Here is a 16,942-nt window from a genome sequence, read left to right as displayed (position 1 = left end):
AAAAGAAACACCACCTACAGTTCTATAATGGCGGATATTTTACCAGTAAAAGAAACACCACCTACAGTTCTATAATGGCTTTAATATTTTACCAGTAAAAGAAACACCTCAGTTCTATAATGGCGGATATTTTGCCAGTGAAAGAGCACCACCTACAGTTCTATAATGGCGGATATTTTGCCAGTGAAAGAGCACCACCTACAGTTCTATAATGGCTTTAATATTTTACCAGTGAAAGAGCACCACCTACAGTTCTATAATGGCGGATATTTTACCAGTGAAAGAGCACCACCTACAGTTCTATAATGGCGGATATTTTACCGGTGAAAGAGCACCACCTTCAGTTCTATAATGGCTTTAATATTTTGCCAGTAAAAGAGCACCACCTACAGTTCTATAATGGCTTTAATATTTTACCGGTAAAAGAAACACCACCTACAGTTCTATAATGGCGGATATTTTGCCGGTGAAAGAGCACCACCTACAGTTCTATAATGGCTTTATATTTTGCCGGTGAAAGAGCACCACCTACAGTTCTATAATGGCGGATATTTTACCCAGTGAAAGAGCACCACCTACAGTTCTATAATGGCGGATATTTTACCGGTGAAAGAGCATCACCTACAGTTCTATAATGGCTTTAATATTTTACCAGTGAAAGAAACACCACCTACAGTTCTATAATGGCGGATATTTTGCCAGTGAAAGAGCACCACCTACAGTTCTATAATGGCGGATATTTTACCAGTGAAAGAGCATCACCTACAGTTCTATAATGGCGGATATTTTGCCGGTGAAAGAGCACCACCTACAGTTCTATAATGGCTTTAATATTTTTGGCGGATACCGGTGAAAGAGCATCACCTACAGTTCTATAATGGCGGATATTTTGCCAGTGAAAGAAACACCACCTACAGTTCTATAATGGCGGATATTTTGCCAGTGAAAGAAACACCACCTACAGTTCTATAATGGCGGATATTTTACCGGTAAAAGAGCACCACCTACAGTTCTATAATGGCGGATATTTTACCAGTAAAAGAGCACCACCTACAGTTCTATAATGGCGGATATTTTGCCAGTAAAAGAAACACCACCTACAGTTCTATAATGGCGGATATTTTGCCAGTGAAAGAGCACCACCTACAGTTCTATAATGGCGGATATTTTACCAGTGAAAGAGCACCACCTACAGTTCTATAATGGCGGATATTTTACCAGTAAAAGAGCACCACCTACAGTTCTATAATGGCGGATATTTTGCCAGTGAAAGAGCACCACCTACAGTTCTATAATGGCGGATATTTTACCAGTGAAAGAGCACCACCTACAGTTCTATAATGGCGGATATTTTGCCAGTGAAAGAGCACCACCTACAGTTCTATAATGGCGGATATTTTACCAGTGAAAGAAACACCACCTACAGTTCTATAATGGCGGATATTTTGCCGGTGAAAGAGCACCACCTACAGTTCTATAATGGCGGATATTTTACCAGCCCAGTGAAAGAGCACCACCTACAGTTCTATAATGGCGGATATTTTGCCAGTAAAAGAAACACCACCTACAGTTCTATAATGGCGGATATTTTACCAGTGAAAGAGCACCACCTACAGTTCTATAATGGCGGATATTTTGCCAGTAAAAGAAACACCACCTACAGTTCTATAATGGCGGATATTTTGGCGGATATTTTGCCAGTGAAAGAGCACCACCTACAGTTCTATAATGGCTTTAATATTTTGCCAGTGAAAGAGCACCACCTACAGTTCTATAATGGCGGATATTTTTACCAGTAAAAGAGCACCACCTACAGTTCTATTCTATAATGGCGGATATTTTGCCAGTGAAAGAGCACCACCTACAGTTCTATAATGGCGGATATTTTACCGGTAAAAGAAACACCACCTACAGTTCTATAATGGCGGATATTTTACCAGTGAAAGAGCACCACCTACAGTTCTATAATGGCGGATATTTTGCCAGTGAAAGAGCACCCACCTACAGTTCTATAATGGCGGATATTTTACCGGTGAAAGAGCACCACCTACAGTTCTATAATGGCGGATATTTTACCGGTGAAAGAGCACCACCTACAGTTCTATAATGGCGGATATTTTACCGGTGAAAGAGCACCACCTACAGTTCTATAATGGCGGATATTTTGCCAGTGAAAGAGCACCACCTACAGTTCTATAATGGCGGATATTTTTACCGGTGAAAGAGCACCACCTACAGTTCTATAATGGCGGATATTTTGCCGGTGAAAGAGCACCACCTACAGTTCTATAATGGCGGATATTTTACCAGTGAAAGAGCACCACCTTCAGTTCTATAATGGCGGATATTTTACCAGTGAAAGAGCACCACCTACAGTTCTATAAGGCGGATATTTTTTTGCCAGTGAAAGAGCACCACCTACAGTTCTATAATGGCGGATATTTTGCCGGTAAAAGAGCACCACCTGCAGTTCTATAATGGCGGATATTTTGCCAGGTAAAGAGAGAGCACCACCTACAGTTCTATAATGGCGGATATTTTGCCAGTAAAAGAAAGCACCACCTACAGTTCTATAATGGCGGATATTTTACCAGTAAAGAGCACCACCTACAGTTCTATAATGGCGGATATTTTACCAGTAAAAGAGCACCACCTACAGTTCTATAATGGCGGATATTTTGCCAGTGAAAGAGCACCACCTACAGTTCTATAATGGCTTTAATATTTTACCAGTAAAGAGCACCACCTACAGTTCTATAATGGCGGATATTTTGCCAGTGAAAGAGCATCACCTACAGTTCTATAATGGCGGATTTTTATTTTTACCAGTAAAAGAGAAACACCACCTACAGTTCTATAATGGCGGATATTTTGCCAGTGAAAGAGCACACCACCTACAGTTCTATAATGGCTTTAATATTTTGCCAGTGAAAGAGCACCACCTACAGTTCTATAATGGCGGATATTTTACCAGTGAAAGAGCACCACCTACAGTTCTATAATGGCTTTAATATTTTACCAGTGAAAGAGCACCACCTACAGTTCTATAATGGCGGATATTTTGCCAGTGAAGCATCACCTACAGTTCTATAATGGCTTTAATATTTTACCAGTAAAAGAGCACCACCTACAGTTCTATAATGGCGGATATTTTACCAGTGAAAGAAACATCACCTACAGTTCTATAATGGCTTTAATATTTTACCAGTAAAAGAAACACCACCTACAGTTCTATAATGGCGGATATTTTACCAGTAAAGAGCACACCTACAGTTCTATAATAACTTGAATATTTTACCAGTAAAAGAAACACCACCTACAATTCTATAATAACGGATATTTTACCAGTAAAGATTTAAATTTTGGAAATGCCCAAACTAAAACTTACTTTTCACTTCAAAATGCTAACAAAACCCAAACCAGTAAGACAGTCAAAAGACCTTGAAATTCATAATAAAATTCACTTGCTTTACCATCACAGTTAATAACTTACAGAATTAACCAAGTATGAACACATCTTTGAAAATCAGTTACTTTAACTTTCAATCTGTAAGGATCTATTAAGAAGAATATTTGAACATAACTTAAAAATATACAAAAGTCAAAATGTTAATCAAACAATACTTAAAGAAGATGACTAAATATACATAATAAAATGCTTTGATGAAATACTAGAAATAAACAGTATTTATAAATACAGAGGAAACTTATTGATAAACAACCAACTTTTGGCAAAAACTAGTAACAAAATATGACATTCCAGTTAATACCAAATTTATTCAAAAACCAGGCACAAAACTGATGTCTATACTATGTAAAAACTACACTGACAAACATCATATCAACATTATTTATAAAATACAATGTGATAACTGCCACAACTTCTATATTGGAGAAACAAGTAGAAAAATGGAAACCAGATTCAAAGAACATAAAAAGTCTCCTTCACACGTTTTCGAACACTGCAAGTCAAATAAACACAACATAACCATAGAAAACACTCAAATACTAAATAAAGAAACAAGCATAAACAAACGCAACATTAAAGAAGCCTTATTTATACAACAACTCATGCCCAAAATAAACCAATACAAAGGAACACCTTTATACCTATATTATTAAATATAATAAAACATCTAAGCATGCCCTCTACATTCCTACACTAAGTTACACAACCACCTTTAAACATGTGGTCAGCTATCGGTCAGTTACCTCTTTCTTTCTTTGTGAACCTGACGATTACTGAAGAAGGTTGAAACGTTGTTCGCTCCTCTACATAAAAATCATTTCTCAACCCATACCAGCCATTTTTACATATATATTTTTCTCTACAAGTCGGTTTACATATATAAAAATCTGTTTATAATAAGATCTTTATAAAGTTAGCCATTCTTACATTTAAATCAAATTAGGGCTCCTTTACTTTGTTTCCCAAACATTTTGGGTGACAACACAAAGTTCTGGTTTTCACCTGATTAAAATAACTTTCAACTTGACTATATTTAAAAAATACTTATGACTGAAAATGAAAGTACTTGTATGACTGATCCTCACCTTCCATCGATGGCATACTGAATGATTTCAGAGAACAAGACTGCTCTTCGATCTACAGCAAATCAACTTATTTGAACTAATGAACAAAACATAAGAAATTAAACAGTTAATAAAACACTTATATTGTCATCTTTCAGCTAATTTTTACACAACTTAATGTAACAAAGAATATTACCCAGGATTTGAATATTGTCAATCAATATCTTTTAAACAATCAATATTATTTAAACAATCAATATAATTTAAACAATCAATATCTTTTAAAGTGCAGAAACTCTATAATTGTTGATCCTCTTTGGTGTACTCTGCTACATTTTTGATGGTTATGCAAGTTTTTACTAAATTTTCAGTCATTATTACCTTTAAGTGTCTACAACAATTAAAATAACAAACTCATTAATTTATAGTGAAACATATTGTTCAAACAAAGATTAAGTACATCATTAAAGTGGAAATTTTAAATTTTGTAAGGTCCATTTATACTTCATTTTGTTCAACTATACCAATGACAAGATAAGATGTTTCAAAGACTCAAATTCTTGTTCGTTTAATACTACTTTGAAGTTTATTGTATTCAAACAAATTAGTATATAATTTATTAAGGGAAGTCATATTTGTTAAATACACATATAATTTATTTCCAACAGGAGTACTGTTGACCAAACTACTGTTACCTATCTTACACAAGTAAACAATGTCATTATGAAAGATGAAGTCCAAGTTCATTAAATCTTTCTCAGTTCTTGCCATATCTTTTAAGACTTTTAATTGGAAGCAGTGGCTATTGTAAATAGCAAAATAAAATACCCCTAAAAATGTGTTCATAAATGTCACTCAAGTTGAAATAACTAATTATATAAAATAAAATAATTAAGTACTCAGGGAAAATAAGTATTTTAACGTGTGTGTTTTTTGTTGTTGTTTTCTATTTGAAACAGTATATCACAATAAAATTTTGGAAAACTTGCAACCTACAAAATAATAGAAATACTGAAACAAATTCCATGATTTTTTAAAGCTATTATTTATTATGTTTGTTTAATGTTTTATGAAATTTGGTTAACAAGGTTGATTTGAATACTAAAACTTTATCTCTCATTACAATGTGTGTATTTCAAAATAACTGCATCAGTGATACTTGTTTAAAATATTCTTGCTTACTGTAAAAGTTGCAGTGTGTAATGAAAGCTATAATTTTCATATACCAAAAATGTATTTCCTACAGTCAGTTACTTCCTCTCGCATAATAGCTACTCTCATTCAGTACTGCCCTCATTTTGCAATAATTTATTTTGCATGTTACAGACTTTGAGTTCCCACATGCCCTACAATGAACATGGTTCAACTGTGTCTCATATGTAAATCATCATGTGAAAACCCTCTACAAATAAAAGTACAACACCTTGTTTAGTGTGATTCTCTCCATTCAGTTCCACCAAACTATCACTTCTGAGTTTGGGCAGAAATGGAAGCCCCAGTTTTTCATCGAAGACAAGTACCTACCAGAAATATATTTTCTTTGAGGTAAAATTATAACTTCTGATACAGTACATTATCACCAAACTCTCACTTTGAGTTTCGTCAGGTAATAGAAGCACCCATTTTTTTGTAGAGGTAACTATCTATTGGAAATGTATTTTCAGTAAAGGAAAGATATAACTTCTGATATGATACATTACCTCATCTCGCATAAATAGCTATAATCCCACATTAAATAGGTGGTTGGACTATTGCAAGGTAAAGAAAAAAAAATTCTTTAAAAATGTCCAAAAATCTCTTGAAGAGAAGATCCTCACATTAGAGGAAAATACAGAGTAGACCTCACCACTTCTGTACCAGATACACTCTTCACACAGTATCAAAATAGGTGACCCAGACATGGCCAAAAATTGGAAGAACACACCAAAAGGAAGTGATAAATATTTATAACAAGCTCAATTCCTAGATGACCATAATGTGTAGAGTGGCTAGGACAAGACAGGCTATAAGTGGCAAGTCAACTGCATCCAAAATCCAGCCAACAGAGACCAGCATCCTTGCAAGGGTAATATGAGGATCAAACCATTGGTAAATAAACCACAAACCAAAACCCAGCCACTAAAAACCAACATGTGAGGGTAGGAAATATGATTGTATGGGCAGCAAGTCAACTGCAATCCAAAACCCAGCTGGCAGGTAGGGAAATGAGAGATGATCATACTGTCTTCACCTCAAGTTCAGCAGATCAGAAAGATATATTAAACCTAACTATCTGTAAACAGGGCAGATAATATAATAGCAAAATAACAAAATTAAAGATGTACCTATATAGTAAAAGATTCAAACAAATCAAACAGGAACCACCACCCCTAAGCATTTAACATCTTCAGCATATACAAATCTCTGAGGGATAGTGTAAGAGGAAGAACCACACAAATACTTGAAAGTTCCTCCACCATGACTCACAATGTGGTTGTAGTGAATAAGAGTCCAAATGAATGGACAGACACACCTTTAATACAACTGTATACATGTGTGAGTACTTATGTTTATTGGTCCAGTTCTGAATCCAAAAGCCAGCTAGTGGGGACCAGCATCCATGATGGGGTAGGATAAGGGATCCTTTATGCTGGAGTTAACTACAACTTTTACATTTCACTCTAAAGTTGCAACATTCCCTCATTATTCAAAGATGAAGCATCAGATTGGAGAATATCTCATCATCAACACCAACAGAACATCACTGCCCTACTGTCAACTGAATGGATTCATTTTGTATTGTATATCATTACCACATTCATTAGGATACCTCCATGGTCCATCATTCCAGTAGTTTGAAACTGAAAAGTGGTAAGGATTCTGGTACTCCACTGGAAGAAAAAAGGGTAGAAATGTGGTGGAGAGTTCAGAGGAATCAAAATGGAGGCAAAGTAAGGCAGTGAAGAACCACATTAACATCATAATCAAGAAGGACTGCAGGCAGTGAAGAACCACATTAACATCATAATCAAGAAGGACTGCAGGCAGTGAAGAACCACATTAACATCATAATTAAGAAGGACTGCATGCTGAGAAGAATGATGAATCCACAAGAAACACAACACGGAGAAGGTAAGATAAGTAAAACATAAAGTTAGTTGGAAAAACAAAAAATATAGGATAAAATAGCCCAATAACCCATGATCAAACAGCCAAGTAAGGAAATCCATTAGAAAAGAAAGAGTTGGTTGAGCAAAATACCCCTGACCCAAAAACAAATGGCAGAAAAAACATTTCACTCACACTGGTAAATATCCGTAGTGGAAGAGTGAATGAAACAAGCTTAAAACAAAACAACTGACCAGGATAATCCAGATCTCCTCGCCAAGGACCAGATAAAAACCAGGCTTGAATATAAAGAATATGATTGGTTGGACGAAATATCAGTGACCAAGGTTAAAGTAAAAGGAAGAGGTAATGGTAAGGCAAAAACAGAGTTGAAGCGCCTGTAGAAACCATGGTTGTGCTACCTGGTAAGGAGCAGTCACAAGGACCTGACATATAAATTACCTTGGTAAGAAGAGAGATGGAAGGATAAGACAGAGAAGCATTTGCTGGTCTGATCCTGATTGAACACATTGACACCCAGTGGAAGTAGATGAGGAGCTGATGATCAAAACTGAGGTAGCTTGGTACTGGGGAATGTGGCAAATGCACCTAGGTGAGGAGTACCCTAATAGCCACTAGAAAATGAGAGGACCAAAAGATCATTCCACAAGATAAACATTGTTGGGGCAGGAGAGATGATTCATAACCAAATTGAATGCACCCAGAACATGCTATACAAGGAAATGATTCATGAGCATATAGGCCAAAAAGGGAACAAGAAAACAGGAACCACCTTTGTGTCTGATATTAGCTGGTATTGTAGAATTGTCAGAATGTACAATGACTAGATGATTTTGGCAAGATGAAGAAAATGACCCAAAGCACAATGTACAGGCAGAAGCTCCAAGATGTTGGTAAGTACAATCTCTCAGCCAGGGACCACAGACCTGAAGATTCCTGCTGATTGATGCATGTTCCCCACTCTTGGAAAAAAGCAGCAGTGAGGATATGAAAATCTGGATGAGGAAGTACAACACCTGTGGATGTGTGAACCCTGTCCACCCACTAATGCAGATCAGATCATTCACAAAAGAAGGAAGAATGAAAATGGAAGCCTATAATGGATACAATGGCAATGCAGTACCCACTGAAGAGACCTCGTATACACTCAACCCAAGGGGATAAGGGTTTCCTAAGAAGATTATATACCAAAAAAGCAATACAGCCTTGCAAACAATAATAGAGAGCATTAAGTGAATGTATGACTGAATGTTCCATCAAATGGAGTCAAAAAGGAAAAGCTTGAGCTTAAGATGATTATTAAAATAGACACCCAAGTGGAAAAGATATTGGGAAGGTATAAGAAATGACTACTCCAACATGATTCTTGATCAAACAACCTACAAAAAATATTGGGTGTGTATGAGAAATGACTACTCCAACATGATTCTTGATTAAACAACCTACAAAAGATATTGGGTGTGTATGAGAAATGACTACTCCAACATGATTCTTGATTAAACAACCTACAAAAGATATTGGGTAGGTATAAGAAATGACTACTCCAACATGATTCTTGATTAAACAACCTACAAAAGATATTGGGTAGATATAAGAAATGACTACTCCAACATAATTCTTGAGTAAACAACCTACAAAAGCTGCTTCCAGAAGCAGGAGACAAATGTAATGGGTTGACTCCCCTTTGTAACAAGCTAACAGAAGCCAGTGTTCCATGTAATGGTTTAAGAGCAACTTTTAAGCAAGGATGTGTTGGGTAAAAGCTTTAACTACTTGACAAAAGACATATATGGCTGAAGCAAGCTTGAAGGGCAGGGTGAGAAACTGAAAAATCACTCCATAAGTAAAAAATGAAAGCTAGTGATTGGACAGATAACATATTCAAATATGCAGATAAGTATCCATAAACCTGGAGGAAAAGCCCACCTGAGAGTGCAAAAAGACTCCATGGTAAAGCATGAGAGAACCAAAACATGACTGAAGCAGCACAAATGGATTGCAGATTACCAGTCTCTGGTTTTCTTAGTTACTACAAAAACAGCCTGGAATAAAAACCTGGTATTTATGAATTACAGGTTTAATGGGTTTTTGAGAGCAAAGATTTGGTACTGCTTTTGACAGATGTTGACTGGTGGTAGGATCCTAAGGCAATGGGTGCCTGAAACAATGAAAGAAGAAGGAAGGAAGAAGGTAGCAAGCCCCTCAAATAACAACCAAATAACCCACAGATCTGGAGAGAAAAATTGCAACAGGGGAACAAAATCAGTCAAGAGAGCCCCCATTATGTTCATTTGCATTGAATAATGTGATGAGGAAAAGCCCCTGATAGTAAGAATTGGTAAGAGCTGGTAAGGACCAAAACAGGAAACAGTAAAAGGGGCTGGATTAGTCTCTGGATGAGACAAACAATCAATCAAATATGAAAAGAGCAATTGCTGTCTCACTGACTCAACACAGGATTCCAAAGTCTTGGGAATATTTCTGAAAATATGCAAGTGCCAGAGATATATACATGGTAAACAAACTTGAAACAAAAGTGTTCCTTTCCAAAGCTGAAGAGTATGTCTTCTTATAGCAAAGCTACATCAGGCTATTTGCTGAGTCCACCAAGAGGAATCAAACCTCTGTTTTAGCATTGTAAATCCATAGACTTACCACTGTACCAGCAGGGGACCCCAGAGCTGAAGAAGACAAGCATGTCAACATGTATGCAATTATGGAAAAGCTACCCTGTAAATGAAACCCTGAGGATCTCGGTAGAATGCCTAGTAGAAAAGTACTGTAGGGTCAATAGGGTAAGATGAAGATGAGAAAATTTAGGTTGGGATAAATAAATAGTATGATCAGAATTCATTCACCATAGAAGCATAGTCAATTCCACCTGTTGAGAATCAACAAACAAAAATTCAGCTGATGGTAGGCTAAAGCAAACTGATCCAAAGCCCATGGAGGGTTAGGTGTGATAGCACTCTCAACTACCCAAGAGACAAAATACATTTTATAAACCCTAATAATCAGAGAAGGAGAAACAAAATACTGAGAGTAGAGAGTATCATATAACAAAGAAGTAAGAGGACTTTTAGAAAATGGGGAAATAGAGAAAACAGAAAACATGTGAATTGAATCTGAAAAAGCCATGATGAAAAAAAGCTGTTGACTTCTGAACAGAGTTGGTATGTTCAAGAGAAATATGGGGAACATCAGGAGAAGCTGTTGACTTCTGAACAGAGTTGGTATGTTCAAGAGAAATACGGGGAACATCAGGAGAAGCTGTTGACTTCTGAACTCTACATCTGTCCATCATTTACTGCCTTGTCACAAATTTAAAAAACAAAAGAGCAAAGCTTGCCTATCTGCTCTCTGACTTCCTTTAATATCATTTCCCATAGAATGTCAAGAGTCAAAAATATTGTTAATATTGTAGAAGCAGAAGAGATGAACTTGTTTCAAAATTAAGCCAGCTTACAGTCTTCAACAAAAACTTTTCTATTAAAGTCCTTGTTTCAAAATTAAGCCAGCTTACAGTCTCCAACAAAAACTTTTCTATTAAAGTCCTTGAGAATCCAATTCTCTTTCTTGCTCTTAATATAGTTTTAAAAACATCTCGCTGTTTTCTAAATTGTCACCCAGCTGTTTCTGATAAGTACCTTGATTTAATAACTTCTTTTTAAATAAATATTTTCTTTCCTACAGTTCCATATACTAATTTAAACTTCTTAAATTGATTTTCTGCTTCACACTTTTAGGTAGCACTAAATTTATTACTCTTTTTGTTAAGTAAGATTAATTAGTAAGATTACAAATTATCTGGGAATCAGTAGAATAAAAAACATCCTCTTTGTCTCTTTAATTGATGTATCCTAAACAGAACAAGTGGACACAAATTTAAGAATTGAAAAAAAAGATGGCTAAGCTCCAGATTTAAAAAACAAAACTGTTTTTCTAACAGAATAATATAATTCTGAAAAGAATTGTCAACAGCAGAAGTTGAGGCCAGTACTTTATAGGCATTTGAGAGAAGAACTGACAATGTTCTTAAAATAATTCTTGAAATTAAAATTTGTACTTTATCTTTGCAGGCAGGCGTGCATGTACAACCACACAGGATCAAATGCAGGTATTCCAACAGTTTGTTTTTATAGAGAAGTCCCTATTTGTGTACTAAACAAACTGAAAAGTGTTGTAACATATACATTACAACTCTATACATATTATTGTAGCATAATTCTTTCACTGGTGGGTTCTTTTAAATTATACTATGAAAATAATTCAACATCCAGTCAACACAACAATTTTCTCTAATGTGTTTACAAATGTGAACACTACCGTAAGTTTGCTATGTCTATATTACATATTACAACAACTAATATAAAAAAATCACCTTACTTGTACAAAATAACCATAATAGTTAACATACTGACTGGTTCATTAACTTGAAATAGTCTCACTTTATCTTCCCGACTATCTTTCAAAACATTTTCTTACTGACCTAATAACACTTCATGGAATGTCATATGAATAATTTACACCTTTTAGGCATTCTATGCCTTCTATCTAACAATAATATAACAAAAGAAAATAGTCTTCCCTCCATCCATTGTTTTCAGTGTCCTGCTAAACAATTACCAAATGGTCCATTGTTATTTCCAATAAGGTATTTCTACCAAAAAGTTTAAAATTCTCAGTTAAAAATTTATTATATTAATAAAGAAAAAGTACAAAAAAAAAAGTTAAATGAAAACAAATTACAACCACCCCACTGTTGACTGAAACATACCAAACCAGTCTGTTCTCCATTTTTATATTACATCTCAGTTTTAACAACATACCAAACCAGTCTGTTCTCCATTTTTATATTACATCTGTTTTAACAACATACCAAACCAGTCTGTTCTCCATTTTTATACTACATCTCAGTTTTAAGAACATACCAAACCAGTCTGTTCTCCATTTTTATACTACATCTGTTTTAACAACATACCAAACCAGTCTGTTCTCCATTTTTATACTACATCTCAGTTTTAACAACATACCAAACCAGTCTGTTCTCCATTTTTATACTACATCTGTTTTAACAACATACCAAACCAGTCTGTTCTCCATTTTTATACTACATCTCAGTTTTAACAACATACCAAACCAGTCTGTTCTCCATTTTTATACTACATCTCAGTTTTAACAACATACCAAACCAGTCTGTTCTCCATTTTTATATTACATCTGTTTTAACAACATACCAAACCAGTCTGTTCTCCATTTTTATACTACATCTCAGTTTTAACAACATACCAAACCAGTCTGTTCTCCATTTTTATACTACATCTCAGTTTTAAGAACATACCAAACCAGTCTGTTCTCCATTTTTATATTACATCTGTTTTAAGAACATACCAAACCAGTCTGTTCTCCATTTTTATACTACATCTCAGTTTTAAGAACATACCAAACCAGTCTGTTCTCCATTTTTATAGTACATCTGTTTTAACAACATACCAAACCAGTCTGTTCTCCATTTTTATACTACATCTCAGTTTTAAGAACATACCAAACCAGTCTGTTCTCCATTTTTATACTACATCTGTTTTAACAACATACCAAACCAGTCTGTTCTCCATTTTTATACTACATCTCAGTTTTAAGAACATACCAAACCAGTCTGTTCTCCATTTTTTATACTACATCTGTTTTAACAACATACCAAACCAGTCTGTTCTCCATTTTTATACTACATCTCAGTTTTAACAACATACCAAACCAGTCTGTTCTCCATTTTTTATACTACATCTCAGTTTTAACAACATACCAAACCAGTCTGTTCTCCATTTTTTACTACATCTCAGTTTTAAGAACATACCAAACCAGTCTGTTCTCCATTTTTATATTACATCTCAGTTTTAAGAACATACCAAACCAGTCTGTTCTCCATTTTTATATTACATCTCAGTTTTAAGAACATACCAAACCAGTCTGTTCTCCATTTTTATATTACATCTCAGTTTTAAGAACATACCAAACCAGTCTGTTCTCCATTTTTATATTACATCTCAGTTTTAACATACCAAGCCAGTCTGTTCTCCATTTTTATATTACATCTCAGTTTTAAGAACATACCAAACCAGTCTGTTCTCCATTTTTATATTACATCTCAGTTTTAACATACCAAGCCAGTCTGTTCTCCATTTTTATATTACATCTGTTTTAACATACCAAACCAGTCTGTTCTCCATTTTTATACATCTCAGTTTTAACAACATACCAAACCAGTCTGTTCTCCATTTTTATACTACATCTGTTTTAACAACATACCAAACCAGTCTGTTCTCCATTTTTATACTACATCTCAGTTTTAACAACATACCAAACCAGTCTGTTCTCCATTTTTATACTACATCTGTTTTAACAACATACCAAACCAGTCTGTTCTCCATTTTTATACTACATCTCAGTTTTAACAACATACCAAACCAGTCTGTTCTCCATTTTTATACTACATCTCAGTTTTAACAACATACCAAACCAGTCTGTTCTCCATTTTTATACTACATCTGTTTTAACAACATACCAAACCAGTCTGTTCTCCATTTTTATACTACATCTCAGTATTAACAACATACCAAACCAGTCTGTTCTCCATTTTTATACTACATCTCAGTTTTAAGAACATACCAAACCAGTCTGTTCTCCATTTTTATATTACATCTCAGTTTTAAGAACATACCAAACCAGTCTGTTCTCCATTTTTATACTACATCTCAGTTTTAAGAACATACCAAACCAGTCTGTTCTCCATTTTTATATTACATCTGTTTTAACAACATACCAAACCAGTCTGTTCTCCATTTTTATACTACATCTCAGTTTTAAGAACATACCAAACCAGTCTGTTCTCCATTTTTATACTACATCTGTTTTAACAACATACCAAACCAGTCTGTTCTCCATTTTTATACTACATCTCAGTTTTAACAACATACCAAACCAGTCTGTTCTCCATTTTTATACTACATCTCAGTTTTAAGAACATACCAAACCAGTCTGTTCTCCATTTTTATATTACATCTCAGTTTTAAGAACATACCAAACCAGTCTGTTCTCCATTTTTATATTACATCTCAGTTTTAAGAACATACCAAACCAGTCTGTTCTCCATTTTTATATTACATCTCAGTTTTAAGAACATACCAAACCAGTCTGTTCTCCATTTTTATATTACATCTCAGTTTTAACATACCAAGCCAGTCTGTTCTCCATTTTTATATTACATCTCAGTTTTAAGAACATACCAAACCAGTCTGTTCTCCATTTTTATATTACATCTCAGTTTTAACATACCAAGCCAGTCTGTTCTCCATTTTTATATTACATCTGTTTTAACATACCAAACCAGTCTGTTCTCCATTTTTATACATCTCAGTTTTAACAACATACCAAACCAGTCTGTTCTCCATTTTTATATTACATCTGTTTTAACAACATACCAAACCAGTCTGTTCTCCATTTTTATACTACATCTCAGTTTTAAGAACATACCAAACCAGTCTGTTCTCCATTTTTATATTACATCTGTTTTAACAACATACCAAACCAGTCTGTTCTCCATTTTTATATTACATCTCAGTTTTAAGAACATACCAAACCAGTCTGTTCTCCATTTTTATATTACATCTCAGTTTTAACAACATACCAAACCAGTCTGTTCTCCATTTTTATATTACATCTCAGTTTTAAGAACATACCAAACCAGTCTGTTCTCCATTTTTATATTACATCTCAGTTTTAACATACCAAACCAGTCTGTTCTCCATTTTTATATTACATCTGTTTTAACATACCAAACCAGTCTGTTCTCCATTTTTATACATCTCAGTTTTAACAACATACCAAACCAGTCTGTTCTCCATTTTTATACTACATCTCAGTTTTAAGAACATACCAAACCAGTCTGTTCTCCATTTTTATATTACATCTCAGTTTTAAGAACATACCAAACCAGTCTGTTCTCCATTTTTATATTACATCTGTTTTAACAACATACCAAACCAGTCTGTTCTCCATTTTTATACATCTCAGTTTTAACAACATACCAAACCAGTCTGTTCTCCATTTTTATATTACATCTCAGTTTTAACAACATACCAAACCAGTCTGTTCTCCATTTTTATACATCTCAGTTTTACTCCCTGTAGCTTGTTCCAGTCCTCACCACTGTCTAGTCCTAATTTAAAATAGTACTTGTAATTGATTTAATAGTTGTTACAAACAAGCCAACCTCTACCCTATTTAAACCATAACTTCTGTCACAGTTATTTTGTAATGTGGTAATGGTAATAGTTGAAGACACCAATAATGGGAAACTACAATGTAATAAACTAAGAGAGAAATTTGTAATTGTTTGATAAATAAAAAACAGATTGAAATTGTTGATCCTGTCAAAGGCAAAAGTGCAAGACCATTTATATTATTGAACAATGGCATGAGACAATAACCACTACTCCCAAATATTTGGGACACAATATAAATTGATACATTAGGTTTAAAGTTTTAATGCATAAGAAATACAGAACTTTTGATTAGAATATTGTAACAGTAAGGAATAATAACATTAATGATATTAGAAAAACACGTGGGTTCAAAGAGTCTTAACATAACTGAAACAGAAAACCAATAACGTGACCACTTTTGAAAGGGGCCTTGTTCTTCAGGGACAAACTTGAAGTAGTGGTGTAATCAAACAAATGCTATATGTACAAAGAAAGAGCTTAGCGACATCATGAAGGTCATCTGGTTTTCCAGGAAATGTTTTATCCTCTATGTACTATTTTTGGTACAATGTAGCTGATGGTGAGAGTACATGTGAAAGGTATGACACATAACTTAGAAATAGCTAAATATATTTAAAACTATACTTAGGTGTTCAAGTAAAATACAGGTGACACCTGGAGATTGATTGACAAATATATGTTATATTAATCAATTTATAAAAACAGATACAAAAAATTATCAAACAAATATTACATTTTAAGAAATTCAACTTTCATATTACATAACAAAATAAACAAAGAATATAGTTTTCTTTTCTTGACAGAGATTAAACCAATGAACGAAGATCACCGATTCCTGGATCTAAACTAAAAGTTAAACAGTGTTTATATTAACAATCCAATACGTTTATTTCTCTAACTGGTTTAGTTTTGAATCCTGTTTCAATGCTGATGACAGTAACACAGTCAATAGAATGACCAGGTTGTTTAAAGTGCTGAGTAACAGGGAAATCTTTTTCAGTGTTAACATAAGAGTTATG

The 16,942-nt window shown here is 34.4% G+C and overlaps 1 protein-coding gene across 3 annotated transcripts in view; it reads right to left on the bottom strand.

Annotated features, from left to right (window-relative positions):
- Nucleotides 1–16,942, bottom strand: part of LOC143231710 (charged multivesicular body protein 1a-like) — a 52,252-nt gene that overhangs the window by 33,601 nt on the left and 1,709 nt on the right. For 2 of the 3 annotated variants that reach the window (XM_076466316.1, XM_076466317.1), the window contains exon 2: nt 4,555–4,630. In XM_076466316.1, coding sequence (XP_076322431.1) covers nt 4,555–4,570 — 16 coding nt within the window. In that variant the 5' untranslated portion in view covers nt 4,571–4,630. Of the gene's footprint in view, nt 1–4,554; nt 4,631–5,956; nt 6,043–16,942 lie in introns of those variants that run through there. The other variant, XM_076466318.1, reaches the window with a different exon arrangement.

This window comes from Tachypleus tridentatus, chromosome 11 (genome assembly GCF_004210375.1).
Source record: "Tachypleus tridentatus isolate NWPU-2018 chromosome 11, ASM421037v1, whole genome shotgun sequence".
In the NCBI taxonomy this organism is placed as follows: Eukaryota; Metazoa; Arthropoda; class Merostomata; order Xiphosura; family Limulidae; genus Tachypleus; species Tachypleus tridentatus.
This window is presented reverse-complemented; position numbering and strand designations above follow the sequence as displayed.